Below are 16,476 nucleotides of genomic sequence, written 5' to 3'. Positions count from 1 at the left end.
TACTGGACTAGAGCTGGGGATTCTGTAAAGGGAGTGAGGTGCAGCCATTACACAATCAGATTCAGAGGGTGCAGAGTTACCAGGCTCTAGGAATAGTCACAGTAAGTGGGCCTTAGCCAAGGGCCACCAATGCCATGACTGGGCTAAAGAGGAAGAGTAATTGTGAATAAAGGCTCATGGTACTGTAATATCAATGGAGGATAGTTCCAACCAAACTGGAAGCTTAAAGCAATAGGAAAACAAAAGGGGTCAGTTTTAGTTTTGACAGTTTGTTGCTGGCTATATCAAAGCTAGATTTCTTTTTTCCCCCCAAATTCTACATCAGAAACCATCACAAGTGCCCAGTGAAGAACCAACCTAATTGCTATGATTCAAATATATCACTATCAGCCTTTTCTTCTAGGTTCAGTGTAGGTTCCTCAATGTGTATGTAAACATATTTAGTGTATGCAAAGCCCTTGAGAACATATTATTGCAAAACACAGAGAACAAAAAGGTTTCCCCAAAAGACATCAATTTATTTTTCCTTTTTGACTCTAAAGGTACAAAATATAGCTTTCTTTATATACACAAAAGTTTTTATTTTAAAACTCAAAAGTTTATTATACAACATGTAAGCAGTTAGACAGTAAACCTGCCTTGAACACTATAACACTAGTGCATTTATCCTTCACCTAGGATTAGGACTAAATCCCAGCAGTAAAGGCATATGAACTGGAAAGGGAAATATACATTCCTTGGTCTCTAGCTTGCTAAGCAAAATAAAATGACAATGGTGAAAGGAAGCCATAATTATTTTTTTCATGCTCCTGTCAATCCCATCATAAAGACTGCAGAGTTTAAAGGCGTTCTCCAGACCAACCAAACAGAAAAAGGGTACAACAAAGTGCAGTAGAAAATCTAGTGCGGAGTCATACAAGCAGACATTAAAGTTGGAAAGAAGCCCATTGAGTAATGGAGACAGCCAATGGATTTTGATCAGGAAAAAACAAGACTGGTTCAGAGTGAAGAGTCGTCTTCTTTAGAGAGATCCAGCTCATACCAAACAAGTCAGTTTGTGGAGCAGAATGTTCTTGGAGACCAACGGAGGGGGTCATGGCATTAAGAAAAGTTAATGGAAGGGTTCTACAGCACTTTGCAGCGATTCAGCACACAAGGCCAGAGTACTTTAACGTTTAATGCAAAATTAGGGAGCACCCGTGGCATTGCTGCCCTGGCTAAATTCCAAAAGTGGGTGTGGCTGTATGATAGGAAAACATATCAGAAAATGCCAGCAAGCTCTACTTGTAACTAGGGCTTACCAGCAAGACTAATGAGTGCTGAAAGAGGTAGCCCAGACTCTTAAGGAGAGAGTGCTTTTTATCTGCAGGATTAAAGAAGTGCCACTAACCTTTTGCTGGGCCTGCAATGATGCTACTGCTAGGACATCCAGCTCCCTGGTATGCACATCAAAGGAGTTAAAGCCCTACTGGGAACAAATAAAATGTTCTTGTGGTACATGCCAACCCTAAATTAAATTTACACCTTCTAATTGTGTATAGCTCTATATTTTAGCACCAGATATCCACAGGTAACATTCTGCCTGATTTTCCTTATGCTGGAGATTCCACACACCCTTTTTTGATGCTGGTGCTCTCTGCATAGACTCTGACCAGTATTTCAGTACCTTTAGGATGAGACCAGGAAATGTTGGAACTGACCTGGGCTTTGCTGTCTGCTCCTAAGTGTGGAAAAGATGAGTGCCATGCAGAAACCCCCTGTGCGTTAGCTTTGCTCTGGAGTTGCCCAAACTTGGCCCTTAGAAGTCTTGATTGGGTCTAGTTTTAAGGATAATCAAACTGGGCAAATTAAACAGACTGTGACATCGAATGTATGCAAATACCAATTAGGAAGCCTTTCAGCTTTCCAATAATTATAGGAAAAATGCCAGCAGCTGCCATGGGATAAATTTCATAAATGGACCCAAATTAAAAAAAATAAAAATGGACATCATGCCTTTTGGTTCAGCTCCGGCTCAAACTTGTAAGAATTTTTATAGCTTTCAGACATTTAATATTGCAGTTGTATAGTGCTATAGTGTGCACGGTGGTTGAAGTCCAAACAAATTCTCTTGCAGGTTTTAAAATATACATATATATAATATATATATATATATATATACACACACAGGCTTATTGCATCCAGTACAACAGCTGTAACATGTCTTGCATGTCACTTTGTTTTAAGTACAGTTTAGGAATGAGGAAAAAAGTGTCATTTCTTAAAAAAAACATGCACCGAAAATCATGGAACAAACAGCTAGGAAACGAGATGCCTCATTGTACTCTCAGTTGAATCATTCTCCACAGAATAGAAGCAAAAAATACTTCACAGTTTGTTTAATGGCAGTCAGAATTGGAAAAGCATATGCTGCACACCAGCAACGGCCATTAACCCAGGTGCAGTGATTTTTGTTTCAAAGAGCTCCGCCGGGTACTTTCTGCTCTTGCAGTCTGACGAACTCGGCCAAAGGCTCCATTCAAAACACACAGCCACCACTTTCCAAGTTCTGAATCAAGTCCCTGAATGATGGGTTTCCAGGATATACACTACAAAAACTAAAGTTACTTGCTTTGCAACATATCCCTTTGATTTTTTTTCAAGAAAACAAATCCCTCTCTTAGTTATTACAGATCTCATCAAATTTCCACAAAAAATGGTCTTCAAAATTCTGGAAGATGCCTATAAATTAAAAATGAAAAAAATGTTCTTATGAAAACTCTGTCCCTTGAGGAGATCATCATTTTGAAGAATGGATAATTTTACAAAAGTAGCATGTGGAGGGCAGGAATGGCACTGTGCAATTTGCTTTAGCATAGGAAAGGGACAAAGTGGCTGATAAAACAAAACCATACCCAAGGCAAAACAGATTATTTATGAATCCCTGATTCTAGACAACTCAGTTGTTACAAAACCCTGAAATATTACACAGTTCATCCTAAATCGTCTGCTATTGGCAGCATGAGACTTGAGGTAGATTTGCATACAATGGAGGCAGTGCATGCAAATCTCTCTCATGCATATTCATTGTAGATATCCTGAAAACCTGGCCTGTTTGTGGCACTTGAGGACTGGAGTTTGCCTCCCTGCCCTACACCATACTAGCAATGCATACCACTAGGATTGAGTAGCAGCTCAATTATGTTTTTATAAACCAAGTTTACCACAGACATGGATGCAGACACTTACTTAGCAGTCCCATTGTAAGGCAAGGCTTAATTCTTGTTCCCTTTTTGGTGGGATATGGCTTACTTTGGTAACACTGATTTGTAGACTAAAAGTGTCACTGTTCAATGCAAGCTGTATAGCTCTTACCTAAGTCCTGCCCTGATTCTCCCCATATGCCAGCTTACTCCAATGGATTTAAACATGTGTGCTGTTTCCCTCAGAGCCCAGTCTGAAATCGCAAATTAACAGGAAATCATCATCTACGATGCAAAAGCAAGGCTTCCTGGGAAATCAAACTGCACTACTGTGAGTTAACACACATTTGAGATTAATGGGACCTAATGACTAACATGCATTAGTGCAATTTGATAAATAGGCCCCAAAGATTGCTCAGAGCTGACACCTTATAAGTACAAAGGACAGTGTGTGTTATTCCTATTTATTTTTATTTCTACTCGCTCAGCATTTGCATTAGCAAAATTAAGAAATCCCACAACACACAGGAGAAACATAAAATGTAAAAAACTAGGACCAACTCAGACTGTCCCTGAGGTCCTGGAGCTGCCACTTGTTAGATTTGTAAGCTATCTGCTGGCTGTCACTGAGAGCTTCCGGTTTCCTCCCAAAGCACTGCTACAACATACACTTGGAACTGTAGAAGTGGGCCTTCTTGTCTAGTTTAAGATATAGGGTTCCATATTTTGACTACAGAATAAAGACCATTTTGTCTTCCAGACCATTCTCACTGGCCACAAACACAAAAATTTGAAAGTGGGAAATAACTCAAAGCAAATCATAAAATCAATTGTTATTTTGTTGAATTTATCAAATTCCCATAATGAGCAGCTGACAAAAAGTTAAAAACTGTACAATAGGCAATGAGCCCTGGTCATCTGCTTCAAAGCAGGATAAGTTGTCATAAGTGGAGGTGGGGGGAGAGAGGAAGAGGGGAGAGGGCATTATGAGAGTAAACCAAGGGACAGATCAGAGTAGCCTTTCACTTGGTGCTGGTCACAGATTAAAAAATCACAGGAAAAGAAATTAAACTATTGTACTTTACAAACAGCCAGCCCAGTCTGGGATAAATATGGCAAACCAGATGCCTAAAATTGAGCCTTCTCCTGCCCCCACCCCTCCTCAGGTAGAAAATATACAGCCCACCTTGCTTCTTGATCCTTCCTCAGAACATACAGTTATAAGCAATACTTCTCACTGTTCACAGAATACAAACGGCATAACTGCAAGGTCTCTGCTCACAGTCAAGAGATTAAGGTTACCTCAGAGCTGTGTTAGCATCCCTAAAATATCCCCAACAGATTCCTTTTTTTTTTTTTTTTTAACTTGAGGTTTTGATATAATTAAACAAAAGTGCCTCCCCCCCCCCCCAAAAAAAAATAAATTTCCTCTTCACCTCCCACAAAATTGTTTTTATGAATCAAAAATGAAAAAAATTCCCTCTCGGGCTGCAGCCTAAAAACACAAACAAAACCCTCTTCTTCATCGGGCTGTGAAAATACCGTGCTCAACTCAGAGATCAATAATGACTTGTCCTCCTTGTGCTTCCTCATCTTCTAGTAAAAGGCCACTGGCTTCCCCTGCCTGCGTGTTGGAGCGCCACTCCTCATCCTCTCTAAGGCACCCAGGATTCAGGATATAGCGATAGTCACTGGGAACAGCAGCAGCAGCAGCAGCAGCAGATTCGGAAGCATCTGCCCTGCTATCGTTTTCTTCCTCCTCATTTTCAAATGGGTCATGAAGGGCACAGCTGCTTCCTGAGACTCCCAGAGTCTCCCCAATGTTGACGTACAACATATCCTGACTGGCTGAGAGCATGGACAGCCTTCCTAAAACTGTTTCCAGTTGTCTTTTCAACGTGCTAAAGCTGGGCCGCATCTTGGGATCAGAGTTCCAGCAACTGCTCATCATCTCATAGCTGCAGCAACAAAAAGGAAAAAAAAAACAAAACAAACCCACACATTTAATGGAAAGAAAAGGAACCAATTCTATAGATCTCCTAAATAAATGTTTTGGGTGTTAATACCATGGAGCAGTTAAAATTGGCAGACCCCCCCCCCCCCCCCCAGGCATGTCCTTGCTAGTTGCCTTCAGTTCCATGAAGGCATTATATTATACAAGCAGGGCGGCCTGACGTGCCAAGTCCCTGAAAAATGCACCTGAGAAGCCCAGGGTTAAGATTATTCTATAAATACTACATTTCAGCCTGCAAACATTTCAGGTTAAACCCTCATGCATTTCATTCACAAGTCAGTTCTGTACGATGCTGTGATATCCAACTTAAAATCCTCTCAGACGTCAAACAGCCATGATTCATACTACTAGACTAATAATGAAAAAAAAAAAAAAGCAAGGTTAGGAAGACGAGATGGAGGGAAAGAGGAGAGGGCACGAGGCAGAGAGAGTATGCTATAGCACAAACTGGCCACTTGATGTCCCCATAACCTAAGCACCAGGGAAGGCGAAGAATGATTTAATTCAGTTCACCGAACACGGAGGCATACAATACGCAAGTTTCTTCATCAGCGGAAAAGGAAAATGCCAGAGCTGCATAAGGCAGGCATACAGGCAGATGCCTCACAAACCAACTTGTACGTCAACCTTGTACAGCATCCATAGTCTCAGACGCAGATGCCAATAGTGTGGTTTGGACCTTGAGCGTTGCAAATTCTAAGAGCAACTCCCCAAACCTGTGCACTAAGGAGAAATTTAGACTTACCTTTCCTTTATTTCTTCTACACCAGTCCAGAATGATGAATTTAGTCCCTCATCTAGATGGAAAGATTTTTTTTTTTTTTTTTTTTAATCCTGTGACTTCACTACTGCAGTGACAGTTAAGGCCAGTATTCTCATGACAAAGCAGATTTTAAAACTTATTACAAAATACCAATTTTTTATAGATGAAGGTCCTCTTTAAAACTGTTGTGTCAACAGGCTTTATAATTTCTCTCTTTTTTTAAAATCTTCTCATTTACTAGAAAATCTCTATATTCTTTTATGTTTTAACTTCCCTTTTGGGATCCTGCCAGGTACATATGACCTGAATTGGCCACTGTTGGAAAAAGGATACTGGGCTTGATGGATCTTTAGTTTGACCCAGTATTGCAAATCTTGTGTTATGATATGTTCTAGGTAACTGTCTCCTTCCTTTGCTTTCTGCTACACAAGTCCAGAACAATTGGGAAGTACCAAAGCCCAATTATTCTGGGAGGGAAGATAAACCTGCATACAGAATGCTAAAGCTAGCAATATTCTTTTTCATGAAAAAATCCCATCTGCAACATTTTGATCATAAATGTAATGTGGACCATGTGGCCACTTTACAGATCTTTGCCAGATATGCAACTCTTTCTTATGCCCAAAGAGAATGATTAATTTCTAGTTAAATGGGCTCTGATTTCCTTTTAATATATATGCTGTTCTTATTGACTCATTTGTTTAACTTGCTATGGTTGGGTTGGTTGTGGTCTAAACATTTTATACTCCTCCAAAACAAGTGAACAATTTGACTTTCTGGGAAAAAAAACCACAAAAAACTGAGACCTCTAAATATCTCTATAAGATTTTGATTACTTTAAGAAAAACAGATCACTTCTGGTTAAGTAGAATGATCTGGATTAATTTAATTTGTATTGGCAGATTAATTTAAAAACATCTTGCTAACATTTTTGATACTAGAATAACTGTTCTTGAGATAAGAACTTTAATCACTTTACTGAAGTCTTCATGAATAAATTTAGCATTCACGGTGGATAAAACCACTCAAAGATCACGTGATGCTGTAAGGGAGATGAGATGTAATTCTCTCTCAGGCTCACCTTAACCTTGTTCCACCCTCATCCAAATGATTAACTGGCAAATTTCACATCCTTAAGCAGCATACGATGTTAATACCTATTTGGTCTCTCTGCTAATAATTTGGGTAGGTCAGCTCGGCCAGCAAAAAAAAAAGGAAAAAGAAAAAAAGTGAAAGGCAAGCTGATGGAATCAAAGATAGTGGATGGGTGGACTGGCATGGAGCAGCACTTGAATAAGGTGGTGGAGATGGCCGAATTGAAAGCAATGAGAGTGGAAGCATTGGAACCTGAGCTTAAAAAGATTTTTGATAAACTGGATGGGGCATCTGAGACCCTGACAAGCTTTGAGCAGAGATTTGCAGAGGTGGAACAGTGAAAATCTGTTGTACAGGATAGCCTGCAGATCTCTAAGATGGAGGTAACGGCGCTCAAAATGGCTGTTATTAAACAAGATGAAACGCTGGAGGATCTGGTAAACAGATCCTGCCACAACAATATACATCTGATCAGCTTAACCGAATTATTGGGGGAGTGGGAACTGCTAGGCTTCTTGGAAAGTGGTTATCCTACCAATTGAAACTCTCCAGTGTGCACAGGAAACTGCGTATTGAGAGGGCCCATCGGGTAGGCCAGCACAGAAATAATACAGAAGGGCCACGTGCACTAATCACACGAGTGCTCAACTATACGCATAAAACTGAGAATCTACAGGCTCCACATTCTAGTCAGCAGCTGAATTATAACGGAAAGAAAATTCAGATTTTTCAGGATTATTCAGCAAAACTCTGCACAACGGCAGGAGTTTGGTCCATTATGTACAAAGTTATTTTCATTGGTCATTCATTCAGCATTATTATACCCGGCCAAGCTTCGGATTGGTCACAAGGACAGGGGTCAGGTGGTTTGTTTTGCTGCAAGAGGCGAGGAAATTGGTTGAGGAACAGGAAGAAGCAGCAAGAAAAAGCCCATCTGCATCTCTGAGCCCGGTTAGATCATGTGTAGGATCACCATATAGTGGCAGTTATCCCAGCATTTAATTAATGAATACAGATATGTACATGGCTGGGTGGGAGTTAATAGATTATAGAATTCAAATATCAAGTTAATATCACAGTGACAGTCATTTGAATATGTCGATTATGCTTCATACCATGCTTCAGTATTTTACCTACATATTAGAGAATTTTGCTAAGTTTAAATTGTTTGTAGCCTCTGATATTGTTTGATAATTTATAATTATGCTGTTCATCTTCAGGGAATATAAGGGTGAAGAGGGGAGGCATAGGTAGTTAATGTTTGAGAGGGTCAATCTGGGTAGGGTAAAAAAAACGTTCTTTGGGCTGTGCTTGGGCTCTAACTGCTATCAACAGATTTTCCCTTAAGAACATAACATCATGCCATGCTGGGTCAGACCAAGAGTCCATCAAGCCCAGCATCCTGTTTCCAACAGTGGCCAATCTAGGCCATAACAACCTGGCAAGTACCCAAAAACTAAGTCTATTCCATGTTACTGTTGCTAGTAATAGCAGTGGCTATTTTCTAAGTCAACTTAATTAATAGCAGGTAATGGACTTCACCTCCAAGAACTTATCCAATCCTTTTTTAAACACAGCTATACTAACTGCACTAACCATATCCTCTGGCAACAAAATCCAGAGTTTAATTGTGCGTTGAGTGAAAAAGAACTTTCTCCGATTAGTTTTAAATGTGCCACATGCTAACTTCATGGAGTGCTCCCTAGTCTATTATCTGAAAGAGTAAATAACCGATTCACATCTACCCATTCTAGACCTCTCATGATTTTAAACACCTCTATCATATCTCCACCTCAGCCGGCTCTTCTCCAAGCTGAAAAGTCCTAACCTCTTTAGTCTTTCCTCATAGGGGAGCTGTTCCATTCCCCTTATTTTGGTCACCCTTCTCTGTACCTTCTCCATCGCAATTATATCTTTTTTGAGATGCGGCGACCAGAATTGTACACAGGATTCAAGGTGCGGTCTCACCATGGAGCGATACAGAGGCATTATGACATTTTCCATTTTATTCACCATTCCCTTTCGAATAATTCCCAACATTGTTTGCTTTTTTGACTGCCACAGCACACTGAACAGACGATTTCAATGTGTTATCCACTATTACGCCTAGATCTCTTTCTTGGGTGGTAGCACCTAATATGGAACCTAACTTTGTGTGACTATAGCATGGGTTATTTTTCCCTATATGCATCACCTTGCACTTATCCACATTAAATTTCATCTGCCATTTCGATGCCCAATTTTCCAGTCTCACAAGGTCTTCCTGCAATTTATCACAATCTGCTTGTGATTTAACTACTCTGAACAATTTTGTATCATCTGCAAATTTGATTACCTCACTCCTCATATTTCTTTCCAGATCATTTATAAATATATTGAAAAGTAAGGGTCCCAATACAAATCCCTGAGGCACTCCACTGCCCACTCCCTTTCACTGAGAAAATTGTCCATTTAATCCTACTCTGTTTCCTGTCTTTTAGCCAGTTTGTAATTCACGAAAGCACATCGCCACCTATCCCATGACTTTTTACTTTTCCTAGAAGCCTCTCATGAGGAACTTTGTCAAACGCCTTCTGAAAATCCAAATACACTACATCTACGGTTCATCTTTATCCACATGTTTATTAACTCCTTCAAAAGAGTGAAGCAGATTTGTGAGGCAAGACTTGTCTTGGGTAAAGCCATGCTGACTTTGTTCCATTAAACCATGTCTTTCTATATGTTCTGTGATTTTGATGTTTAGAACACCTTCCACTATTTTTCCTGGCACTGAAGTCATGCTAACCGGTCTGTAGTTTCCCAGATCGCCCCTGGAGCCCTTTTTAAATATGGGGTTACATTAGCTATCCTCCAGTCTTCAGGTACAATGGATGATTTTAATGATAGGTTACAAATTTTTACTAATAGGTCTGAAATTTCATATTTGAGTTCCTTCAGAACTCTGGGGTGTATACCATCTGATCCAAGTGATTTACTACTCTTCAGTTTGTCAATCAGGCCTACCACATCTTCTAGGTTCACCGTGATTTGGTTCAGTCCATCTGAATCATTACCCATGAAAACCTTCTCCAGTATGGGTACCTCCCCAACATCCTCTTCAGTAAACACTGAAGCAAAGAAATCATTTAATCTTTCCGCGATGGCCTTATCTTCACTAAGTGCCCCTTTAACCCCTCGATCATCTAACAGTCCAACTGACTCCCTTACAAGCTTTGTGACATAATATTCCTGATATTGCTATTCAACAAAATGGTGCTCTCTGCCAAGGAGGTGCTGGAGTTAATTTACTCTGGCATGTCCCCAATGGATGGCATCATTTCAAGAAGAAAAGACAAGAAAGGAGGAAGGAAGAAGATTCCAAGACCTGAGCTCCAATATCTAGGTGTTGGTACCTGTGTCAGGCCAAATCCCAGGGACTGGGACCCGGCCTCCGGATCAAGCCTCCAGACCAGGCCTCAGCAGGCTCTGGCTTAAGCAGAGGCCCAGGCTCCAGGACCCGGTCTCAGGCTCTGGCCTAGGCCCAGGCTTCAGGATCCAGGCTGGGCCCCAGTGTCAGGCCTGGGCCTAGGTGTTGGGACCATGTCTCGGTCTTGCTTAAGGACTAGGCTGAAGTCACGGCAAATTACTGCAGCCTAGGCTTTGGTACCAGGCCTCCAAGCCTGGGCCTTGCATATGGCCTAGGCCAAGGTTGAGGTTGTGGCAACCTACCAAGGCCTAGACCTATACAAGGCCAAGGTTTCAGCCTGTACCTAGGCCTTGCCAGCAGAGTCCCCCCGGACTAGGTAAGTAAGGGCTGGAGAGGATCCTGGCCCTGGCGTTTTTCAAGGTAGGAGGGATGAGTGGTGGGGACAGGAGGCCTTGGAAGGCACTATTTCTTTTTCCTCAAATTTTTTTTTTTAAAACTAAAGAAACAAAATGGAGAAATTACTTACCTGATAATTTCGTTTTCCTTAGTGTAGACAGATATTTTAAGTGCATAATTTAAATTTGGATGCAGGTATCAGTAGGAGTGTACAAGGGTAAAACATTTTTGTTTATTTCATTTTTTGGAGGGGGCGGGGGGCGCCTTTTCCCACAAGTTTTGTTTAAGCTTTATTTCCTAGCGTGTAGCAGATGGACTCAGGACCAATGGGTATACTGTACTCCTGATAGCAGTTGGAGACGGATCATATTTCAATCTGACGTCAGCCCTAGTACATATACCCCTGCAGGAAGTGCAGCTCTTAAGTATTCTCCTCGAAAAGCATTGTGGATATATGTGTGACTGACTTATTTTGGATAACTTGAATAACTTCATAACTTGAATAACTAGATTAACTTTATAACTTGATAAACTTGAATTACTTGAATTGGTTGAATTGGCTATAGCTGGAGACCGCCAGAGCCCTCAACCGGGAAACGTCGACACCCGGTAGGGTGGGTGACCTAGACTGAAGGAAAGCATGGCTTACCCTTTATTCCCTCGCTCTAGGAGCTGTCCCCCGAGAATTCCCAGAGTAACGGCAGCCGTGGATGGGATGTTGAGTCCAATCTGTCTACACTAAGGAAAACAAAATTATCACAAAAGTAATTTTTCCATTTCCTATCGTGTAGCAGATGGACTCAGGACCAATGGGATGTATAAAAGCTACTCCTGAACTGAGTGGGAGGCTGCCCGTGATCCACTTAGTACTGCCCTTGCGAATGCTGTATCCTCCCGGGCCTGAACATCCAGGCGGTAAAACCTGGAAAAGGTGTGGATGGAGGACCATGTCGCCACCCTGCAGATCTCGGCGGGTGACAGCATCTTGGTTTCTGCCCAGGACACTGCCTGGGCCCTAGTAGAATGGGCCTTGATTTGTAGAGATGGCGGCTTGCCTGCTTCTACGTAGGCCGCCTTGATGACTTCTTTGATCCAGTGGGCTATGGTTTCTCGTGAGGCCGCTTCCCCTTGCTTCTTCCCGCTGTGAAGGATGAACAGGTGGTCCGTCTTTCGTACGGATTCCGACATTTCCAGGTATCTGGCCAGGAGTCTGTCGATGTTGAGGTGGCGTAGACTTTTGGCCTCTTCCAAATTCTTATGTTCATCTGGCCAAGGTAGCGAGATGGCTTGGTTAAGGTGGAAGTGAGACACCACTTTGGGGAGGAACGAGGGAACCATGCATAACTGGATGGTTCCAGGGGTGAGCCTGAGAAACGGCTCACGGCAGGGCACTGCCTGCAGCTCGGATATGCGACAGGCTGAACAAACTGCCAGCAGGAAGGCTGTTTTCAATGTTAATAGTTGGAGAGACAGGCCGTGGAGAGGTCTGAACGAGGCTCCTGCTAAGAAATCCAGGACCAGGTTGAGGTTCCAAAGAGTCACCGGCCACGTTAGGGTGGTCGGATGTGCTTAACTCCTTTCAGAAAGCAGGAGACATCCGGGTGAGAGGCTATGCTGCCGCCCTCGTTCTTGGTGAGGTTGCATGACAATGCAGCCACCTGTACCTTGATGGAGTTGAGGGACAATCCCTTCTGTAGGAATTCCAAGACCGTGGGAATTTTGACTGAGCGAGGTATGATGTCGTGGTCCTCGCACCAGGCTTCGAATACTCTCCAAACTCTTATGTATGTTAGAGATGTGGAGAACTTGCTTGCTCGGAGTAGGGTGTCGATTACAGCCCCCGAGTATCCGCTCTTTCTCAGGCAAGCCCTCTCAATGGCCAGACCATAAGAGAGAATTGAGCTGGGTCCTCGTGGAGGATCGGTCCCTGTTGGAGCAGGTCTCTGTGTGGAGGTAGTGGCAGGGGGTTCCCTGTCAGTAATCTTCGCATGTCTGTGTACCATGGTCTTCTTGGCCAGTCCGGGGTCACAAGAAGTACTGGTCCCCTGTGTAGACTTATCTTGTGAATGACTGCGCCTAGTAGGGGCCACGATGGGAAGATGTATAGCAGAGTCTCCTGTGGCCATGTCTGTACCAGGGTATCGATGCTCTGGGACTGAGATTCCCGCCTGCGGCTGAAGTAACTGGGTACTTGGGCGCTGGACTGGTTTGCCAGCAGGTCCATGGTTGGTGTTCCCCAATGGTTCACTATCAGTTGGAACGCTGTGGTCGACAGCTTCCATTCTCCTGGGTCTAGACTTTCTCTGCTGAGGTAATCCACCGTGATGTTGTCTTTCCCGGCGATGTGCACAGCCACGATCTCCTGGAGGTTCCCTTCCGCCCACGACATTAGGGGGTCTATTTCCAGAGACACCTGTTGGCTTTTGGTTCCTCCCTGATGGTTGATGTAGGCCACTGTTGTGGCGTTGTCTGACATTACCCTGACCACTTTTGTCTTAGAGTCTGTGACCAAACCGTAGGCAGGCTAGTCTGACTGCCCAGGCTTCTAGGTGATTGATGTTCCACCCCGACTCTTCTGCGTTCCACTGCCCTTGGGCGGTTAGCTCTTCGCAGTGTGCTCCCCATCCTCGTAGGCTGGCGTCCGTGGTGAGCAGGATCCAGGTCGGTGAGGATAGTCTCTTTCCCTGGCTCAGGTGGCTGTCTTGTAGTCACCACCTTAGTTGGGTTCGAACTTTGCCTGGTAGCGGTAGACATACGGTGTAGTTCTGAGACAGTGGGCTCCATCGCGATAGGGGTGAGCGCTGTAGGGGCCTCATATGAGCTCTTGCCCATGGTACTACTTCCAATGTGGATGCCATCAGACCAAGGACTTGTAGGCAATCCCATGCTGTGGGGCGAGGTTCGCTCAGCAGGGTTCCCAACTGGTTCATCAGTTTTAATCTCGTCGGTGTCAGGATGACCTTGTCTTCCTTGGTGTCGAATCAGACTCCTAAGTATTCTAGAGTCTGTGAGGGCTGCAGACAGCTCTTGTTTGTGTTGACCACCTATCCGAGGCTCTCCAGTAGAGTCTTGACTCTGCTGGTTGCCTGGCGACTTTCCTCTGGGGATTTCGCCTTGATCAACCAATCGGCTAGGTAAGGGTGTATGAGGATTCCTTCCTTCCTCAGTGTTGCCGCCACCACCACTATGATCTTGATGAACGTCTGGGGTGCTGTGGCTAACTCGAAGGGTAATGCCCGGAACTGGTAGTGACGGTCCAAGATTTTGAAGCGAAGGAAGCGCTGATGTTTTTGATGGATCAGAATGTGTAGGTAGGCTTCAGACAGATCTAGGGATGTGAGGAACTCTCCCAGTTGTATCACCCTTATTACAGAGCGTAGGGTTTCCATGCGGAAGCAGGGGATCCTCAGGTGGCGGTTGACCGACTTGAGGTCCAGGATGGGCCTGAATGTTCCCTCTTTCTTGGGGACGATAAAATAAATGGAATAATGCCCAGTATTTATTTGTTGTGGAGACACTCGGGTTATGGCCTCTAGGGCCAGTAATCTGGTCAGAGTAGCCTCCACTGCCACCCTCTTGGAGGGGTCGTGGCAGGGTGATTCCATGAACTTGTCCTGAGGGGTTCGGAGGAAGTCCAGGTAGTATCCCTCTCGAATGATGGTTAGGACCCACTTGTCCGAAGTTATCTCGACCCATCTTTGGTAGAATAGGGCAAGTCTGCCCCCTATGGCTTCTTCCTTTGGACGGGTTGGCTGAATCTCATTGTGGGGTGCGGTTGGGGCCGGGGCCCGAGCTGGTTCCTCTTTTGTTGTGCTTGTTCCGAAAGAACTGGTTCCTGCCTGTAGGACGAGGCACTTGATAAGTGTTTCTGTATGGATTGAAGCGCTGTGAACTTCTGCCCCTGGAAGATCGGGGGAAGGGTCGCCCGTTTTTCTTATTCCTATCCTCCGGTAGTCGCGGCAATGGGGACTTGCCCCATTTGTTAGCCAGTTTCTCTAGTTCACTGCCGAACAGGAGGGATCCTTTAAAGGGCATCCTTGTGAGTCTCGTTTTGGAAGATGCGTCGGCTGACCAGCTTCGGAGCCAGCGTTGCCTCCTGGCTGCCACAGCTGATGACACTCCTCTGGCTGCTGTGCACACCAGATCAGAAGCAGTATCCGCAAGGAATGATACTGCTGGTTCCATAGACTTCCCCAGGGGTGTTGCTCCTGGTCTGTGATAGGCAGGCAATGTGTCACCACGGTGCAGCAGGCTGCTATTTGTAGGGACATAGCGGCGATGTCAAAAGACTGTTTAAGGATGGATTCCAGACGTCTGTCGTGAGCATCTTTGAGTGCTGCACCTCCCTCCACTGGGATAGTAGTGTGCTTCAACACCACGCAGACCATGGCATCCACTTTTGGGCATGTCAGAAGGTCTTTGGCCGCCGGGTCCAGAGGGTACATGGCTGCCGTAGCCCGTCCCCCTTTGAATGTAGACTCTGGAGCACTCCATTCCAGGTCAATTAGCTGCTGGACGGCTTGTAATAGAGGGAAATGATGGGAGGTCTGGCGGAGTCCCTCTAGCAGGGGATTCGTCTTAGGCTCCCTCAAAGCACTTGTGCCTGGGATAGCAAGCTCCTTCAGGCTGTGGGTGACCAGGTCTGGGAGCTCGTCCTTGGTGAAGAAGCGTCTCATGGTCCAGTGAGGCTCTGTCCCCGGGGGGAGTTCCCCCTCTTCCAGGGGTTCTGATTCCTCCTCCGAGTCGTCCGTGTCCCCGTAGGTGGGACGTCTGGGCAGTGGATTCATTTGTCTGGGCCTAGAGGAGCCTGGGGCGTAAAGGTCTTCTGGTGGAGGCTGTGGCTGTTTTGCCAGAGGCTCCGTCTGCATGTGAAAGAAGATGTGTAGGCCTTTGAAGAATTCCACCCATGAGATAGACGCTAGGTCCAAGCTAGGGGGCGCTGTGTCCCTGGGGGTCCCCGTTTGAGGGGGTGTCCCGCTGGAATTTGCTAGGTCCGGGGTACTCATTGAGGCGCTAGTACTCTGCCCTGGGTGGGACTGGCCCTGGGCTGGATCTCCCAGGGCCTCCTCGCACTGGACGCACAGGACATTGGCCTCTTCATGTTGTGAGGCTCTGATGTGGTATGCTGGGCAGAGGCCTTGAGCCCCGTTTCCGATGGTGCCATGGATATAGGCGTGTAAATCTTTATGCGCTCCGGTGCTTCGAAGATGTGAATGCGGGTTGTGTGCGCGCGCAGGTGTGTGTACAAGTCGCAGTTATGCGCCCGGCCCAGTAAGCGCGTGATACGCGCGTATCTTGTGCGCACGGTACTTGTGCGTGTAACTTTATGCGCACATGTATTTTGTGTGCCTGGCTAGCCTTGTGCGCCTGGATCAAGACGGTGGACAGAGCGACGAATAGGGCCAAAATGGCGACGGCGACCACGCGGGCAATATGGCGACCACCTCGGAGGGTCTCCATGTGGGAGGACCCTTGGATCTAACTGGGCGCCTAGCCCTGCTATGGCGGATCAACCCGGTGGCACTGGTCCCAGCCAGCGACCTGTGCGACTCCTCGAACCTCGGAGACCGGAGTCTTTAAAGACGATTTCTACCTTACCTTGTCTTCGGCGCTTCCCGGC

General features: G+C 45.0%; 1 protein-coding gene across 1 annotated transcript in view; it reads right to left on the bottom strand.

Moving 5' to 3' along the window:
- Positions 1-497: 497 nt before the first annotated feature.
- Positions 498-16,476, bottom strand: part of TYRO3 (TYRO3 protein tyrosine kinase) — a 116,896-nt gene continuing 100,917 nt past the window's right edge. Inside the window, exon 19 of the mRNA XM_029598655.1 lies at positions 498-5,140. Within this exon, the coding sequence (XP_029454515.1) occupies positions 4,735-5,140 (406 nt within the window). The 3' untranslated portion in view covers positions 498-4,734. The remainder of the gene's footprint in view (positions 5,141-16,476) is intronic.

Source organism: Rhinatrema bivittatum, chromosome 4 (genome assembly GCF_901001135.1).
Source record: "Rhinatrema bivittatum chromosome 4, aRhiBiv1.1, whole genome shotgun sequence".
Lineage (NCBI taxonomy): Eukaryota > Metazoa > Chordata > Amphibia > Gymnophiona > Rhinatrematidae > Rhinatrema > Rhinatrema bivittatum.
The sequence above is the reverse complement of the archived record's forward strand: the minus strand, read 5'-3'. Positions and strand labels throughout refer to the sequence as shown.